Source organism: Neomonachus schauinslandi, chromosome 3 (assembly GCF_002201575.2).
Source record: "Neomonachus schauinslandi chromosome 3, ASM220157v2, whole genome shotgun sequence".
NCBI classification, from domain to species: Eukaryota; Metazoa; Chordata; class Mammalia; order Carnivora; family Phocidae; genus Neomonachus; species Neomonachus schauinslandi.
In genome coordinates, this window is record NC_058405.1 from 161,000,197 (window position 1) to 161,006,472 (window position 6,276).

Here is a 6,276-nt window from a genome sequence, read left to right on the forward strand (position 1 = left end):
TGTATATGTATTTGTAAAATTGGTGGGGAGTCTTGTTATTTAAACCAATGAAGGAAAAGGATTTTCTTTTATGGTATTGTTAAGAGAATCCCAGATCAGTGGTAAGGAAAAAAAAAAAGAATGCCAGATTCTAAAAATGAATGAGCTCTTTTAACAGGTTAGTCCAAACATAGTGTGTACATCAGAGGATTCTTTGTTTTCTAATCCTAAAAGCCATGGACATTTTCCATAATTGAGTATTATGTCATGTTTTTATATCATATTTTTAAATATTTATTATGTTTTATATTATATATTTATATATTACATCTTCTAAGACAAGGCAGATAGAACAGTTTTATCAACCTTACCCCCCAACATGCACACAAACACTTTTTGAACCTTTGAACAGTGAACTACTGTCACTTTTTAATCAACAAGGTAAAAATCATTTAGTGAGAGATCATATATATGGTTAGAAGAAAAACAGATGTTGAGAATAGAAAAAAAAATGTATTTTAAGTAATGCTATTATGTGGGCCCTTGTGTGAGCCATTCAGGCTTCCTGAATCTAAGTTACACATCTGTAAAATTAGAATGCAGAATCAGATGATCATTAGGTTATCTTCCAAGTACAAAATTCTCTGAATCTATTATGTATCCATGTAATTATGTGTGTGTGTTTTATTTCTCTTCTAGTTTGAATCTCAGCATGAACCCATTAGCCATGCGAATGCCTATCCACTGTGTTTGTGTAACCAAAGAATACAGCCATATTCTTGTAGGATTAGAAGATGGCAAGTTGATTGTAGTGGGTGTTGGCAAGCCAGCTGAGGTAAAACATAGCATCAAGAACTTCTTTTCCCATACTATTGGGGATTCCTTTGGTTCTCCTTTGTTCCAGCTGAATCAGAAGTCTCCATTATGGATGAACAAATTAAAAACCAGGTTTGATTTTTCAAAGGGCAGTAAATGAAAAGGGGATAAAGTATTCAGGAGTGATGTTTTTATTATATAATTGAAAGCACACATTTGGAGTTTCTATCACTCTATATGAATAAGAAAGTTCTTTTATTATCTATCTTTCCAAATCTAGATTCAAGACACTACTTGGATTTTTAATACATAAAAGCCTTTATAAAAAATGAAATACAGACTCAAACAATAAAACTATGTATTTTACTTTCAACAAAAATACCAGAATTAGCAGAACAAATATGCTAATTCTCAATGAGTTTCCGGTACTTACTATAGATTTGCCAGTGGTTTATCAATTACTGAATATTCAGATAACATAAATCTGATATTGTTCCTTCAAAAACTTAGTGGCTATATTCCAAGTAATTTAGTGATTCTTTTAGAAATTTCTTTTATTACATAGAGTCAAATTAAGCATTATAAAGTTGTATTGATACCATCAGTCTTTTCTGAGAAATCTAAAATACAGCATCTGTTGGAATTGTTTCCAGAGAAGACACTAGTGAATAACACATTGTCACTGGTTTTAATAAATCTACCAAGGAGATATTTTAAGATTTTGTTAGTTCTTATTCTCTTTTTCTCTGTTTCTTATTCTCTTATTCATCTTTGGATGTATCAGCTGGAAGTATGGATCTACTTTATTATATAATTGAATACTTAGAATCTTGCATAATTAAAATATAATTGTATATGACAGTATCAAAATTAAATCAAGATTTAGGTATGAAAAAATTTTTATTTCAATATCTGAATTTATCTAAAAGATCAAAATCTTGATTAACATGTATTTTAAGTCATGTATCAGTTTTATGTATTACATTCTCAGTACAAAATTTGTATTTATAAATAAGATCGTAAAGTGGTAATAGATTAATGGAAATAATGTTTCCGGAAATACATCTGGAAATGAAAATGCATAACAAGCATGCCAAAGTGTCTGTGCATGAGGCTTGATTTTTTTATCCCTTCAATAAATGTACCCTAGAGAAGGGTAACCATTGAAAAAGGGTGGCAGATGAATTGCCATTAAAAAGTAGATTGCTTGTGTTCCCTCTCTCTCTGTGTCTCTATCAAATAAATAAAAAATCTTTAAAAAAAAAAGTAGATTGCACTTGGGAAAGTAATTCTGACATCATAATCATATGCTTAGACAGAAATGTTTCCCACATGGGTTCTTTTTTTGCCCTGCCTAGAAGTGTAAGCACTTTTAGAGGGGCATTTATTCACCAATTGGATTAATATTTAATTAATAATTATTATATGCTGAGAAGTGTGCTAGGTGGTATAAATTAATGGTGGACAAAATGTGATTCTTACCTTCAGAGACCTTAGGCTATTCTTGTTTTCTAAATTACATTTTATCATTCTATTGTTAAATATTATTTTTTGAAATTCTTATATCAAAATATCCTAAAATTTTTTTCTCTTCATCCGAACATAATTTTACTTTCTTCTTATCCTTGTGATAAGCATTAATATTATTTTAAATACAAGAGGAGAAAATCCTCAAACTTAAGTGTCTTATTAGCTAAAGTATAATTTCAGAAGATTATTTTAATGAAGTGAAATATATTTTTATTTTTTAACCTTTTTTTATGATGTTCAGTTGGCCAACATCGTTAGTTTTTGATGTAGTGTTCAATGATTCATTAGTTGCATATAACACCCAGTTTCGTTAATTTATAAAGAAAGGGACTCTGGTAATTTGGACAAACTGGGACATTTAATTTTAAAATTAACACTTCGGCATTAGACCTTTCTCAATTGAAAGACAACCAACATAGAGAAGCCTTTCTTTAATTATTATTAATCAAGAATCACTAAAATGTTAATTATTCTGCTAACAAAATTTATATTCTGCATTCTACAAAATCAGTGTCTTGCATATCAATTTCACGTATTCTTTTTTTTCTTTCTTTTTTCTTAATAACATCTATTCTTCATTTCTCTGGATTACTTTAAACAGATGCGTTCAGGTCAGCTTTCTCGAAAATTGTGGGGATCTAGCAAGCGACTCAGCCAGATTTCAGCTGGAGAAACTGAATATAATACTCAAGATTCCAAGTGATTACTATTTCCATCTTCTGTCATGGATAAATGAAACTTGATTTATTGCTTTGTCACTTTAACCACATCTCTCAACTATCTGAAATATATCAGGGCTTTTATCACTGAAAATCATTTAGCGATTACCAAAATTCAGTGTGCTATGTGTGTATAAAGACACAGGTTGTATTATTATCCACTTTAAAAATTTCTGGTTAACAATGAATCCAGTCTTACTAGTTCTTGATCTACATCAAGGTGGATTTGAGAAAATACAATTGAATTAGATTTGTGGTTCATTCCTAAAGATCATTAGAGCTATTGGGGGAAAAAACTTCCAAAAATGAAGAAGTTGGATATAATTCCATTATTATTCTAAACACCAAAATTTAAGGTATTTCTAAGAAGAGTACAGATGATGGGACAGTTGAGAGACATGGCTTTTAATGTATTCTTTAGTTAATCATTTTCCTATTTACTGACCACCATATTTAAAAATATATAAGCTTATTTATGGAACTCCTGATTGGGGTAATATTTTAAAGGCATCTGTTGCACACTTGGATTTTCAAAACTCAGTGTAAATTCCAGGTTTTCATGATAAGTTGAATATAAGACAGTTGAAACCGGTACATTGGGTCATTCCACTACTACTTAGCTTATTACTAATGAGAACTTACTGAAACACATTATTATGCTTAAATAATAAAGGTTAAATAGGAATAAGAGAAACTAGAGATATATTTTGCAGATGTATTTCATTAGTAGTATAATTAAGGAAAAATGCTGATTATGATTTTGACAGGTGGACCCTTTTAAGTATTAGCATTTGCAACACAATTTATATCTGCCAAGTTCAAATTTTCTTGGCTTATTCTTTACTAAGCAAATACTTTGTCTTTCCCCATAATTAGAAATGTTAGCAATGATACCCAAATACATTAACATTTTTACCTACAACTTCCATGTGATTGATAAATGAAAAGATATGCATCACTTAAACTAGTCATTTAGATATAGTAATTTTTAAAAACATTTCTATTTCATGTTATGTATAACTTTTAAGATAATTTTATTATACATAGTTAAGTATTACATATGCTTAATGTTCAATATTTTAAAGTAAAAAGCTGATAGATTTATTTTGGAATTCAAAGAGATTGTTAAACCTAGTGCTTTTATAAGGTCATCTTTTGAGTTAGGTCAGAGAGCTTTTACAACTACAAGTGTCCTTAAACTGAGATTCCATGGGTTTGGGGGAATTTATGAATCCCCTGAAATTGTGTGGAAATTCCATGTGTTAACTGCATTTTTCTCAGAAGTGAGTGTGTGGCTTTCATAAAGGGGTCTGTGATCAGAAGGAAAAAAAAAAGACTTCTCACAGTAATAGTTGCTTATAAAATAATAATATTCCTTTTTATTCCACATAGATTTCCTTACATCTGGTTGTCTTCTCAATGGCATCTTTAAGAAACTTTCCCTCTGTAATTCTTCTCTTCAGTTGTCCACAGTATCCAATACCATTCTCTTTATAATCCTATGAGTGAGTAAAAAAAATTAAGAGAAGTACAGGGTTCAGTTTAGGGAAGCTTTTTGAATAGATGTGATCTGTTTGAGTCAGGACTAATAACTTATAGAAGAATTTTTCCTTCCAATTATTTAAAATCCCCTGTTTTGTTCAGTAAAAAAAACCCAAACAGTTATGTTTTAGGTAAATAACACTGAAATAAACTGGTGCAGCAAGTGTAAAATGGAGCATATGTAAATGTAATGATTTCCTTTTTAAGGACTTCAGAAATTTGTGATGAAAATGTCTCAAAACAAGTCAATAGAGATAATTATAATTTATTGAGATTTGTTGCTTCTATTTATTTAATTCTATTTCTGTTTTTTATATTACATTTTTTAGGAGGTTTCAAGTCATCAGAACCAACATGATTGACTTTTGGTATTTTAAATGTTGATTTTTTAAAAACTTTTCTGAATCAAAATTTTGGAAATTTTTCTTTTGCTTACTTATCCAGAGATTTTGGTATAAGAATGCCTTATTTTTAAGGTTACTTAATACTGGCTTTGGAATTATTTTGGATGGATGCTTACAAATTACAAAGAAGTTTAACTTATCAGGGCAAAATTCCTAAATTTATGGTGTTTTACTTTGCTGCTCTTTAGATGGAAGAACTGAACAAGCAGTATTCATTTTATAGCACAAATAGAAGACCCTTTGTTCACAGTAAAATAAATATCCTACCTAGACTAACAGTAGATGCTCAGAACTGTGGAATTCTTCCTATATTACTTTTTCCAAAAAGTAAAAACCAAAAATGTAAGATTTTCAGGGAAATCTGAGAATACTAGCATTAGTCTAGAGGAATGGAACTTGAGTTTATCTATTAAAGTAAGCAAATATAGTAGAACCATTAGCTGAAAAATATGTCTCTTTTAAACAGTGTAGCCCACTGAATTAAAAATGACTAGATAAAATCACTGGAAAAATATACTTTGGGGGATTCTGGTGTATTTAGATGTTATCCGTAGAAGATGTTTCTATTTATATAATGGGATAAATGAACAACAGTATGATTAAAATGGAATAACAGGTGATTTCAGTTGATCAGTATAATAACTTAGTATAATAACTTAGGTGCTATGAAGTTTGTTATGTAAAGAAATTTTCATCTGCTTTTGTTTCTTGACACTGGTGATGATGGAAATAAAAAATCTGGTGATGGGGAGAGATTTATACTAGGATAATGATTTTGCTCTTACAAAGTGAGGTCTCAAATATTAAAACATAACAATAGCTGTGTTCATTTAGAGAATAAAGAATCAGTTTTTCACTCTCCAATCAGTATTCTGTTAGAATTGGAGGAGAGAAGAAAAAATAGATCAGGGCATGGAAATTAGAAAAGTATATGATGAAAATAAAGCTTGTCCAGTTGGCTTACATTAAGCCTGTGAAGCTCGTGTCAGCTATTAATAAGTTTCTATCTATTAGTTTCCATTAGGTCACAGTGCTTTTTTTAGGTCACATCCTTTTTGTAGGGGAGAAAATGCCGGGTATTCATCTCATTAGCAAGGAATGTCAATGAGGCTTCCTTTTTTACTCAATGTAAGGCATATAACAATTATACTTAAAGAACTGGTATTGAAAATCAGTTTTATGCATCTGAAGGGAGTAAGTGTATCCTCATAATTAATTAGAATTTAGATTTGAAAGTTGAATCTTAACCTAAGATTGTTTATATTTTACTCGAATAAGAGTAGGCA

General features: G+C 29.9%; 1 protein-coding gene across 1 annotated transcript in view; it reads left to right on the top strand.

Annotated features, from left to right (window-relative positions):
* Nucleotides 1–3,992, top strand: part of NBEAL1 (neurobeachin like 1) — a 173,884-nt gene extending 169,892 nt beyond the window's left edge. The window contains 2 exon segments of the mRNA XM_044913621.1: nt 679–814; nt 2,927–3,992. Of these exon segments, the coding sequence (XP_044769556.1) occupies nt 679–814; nt 2,927–3,028 (238 nt within the window). The 3' untranslated portion in view covers nt 3,029–3,992.
* Nucleotides 3,993–6,276: the final 2,284 nt, after the last annotated feature.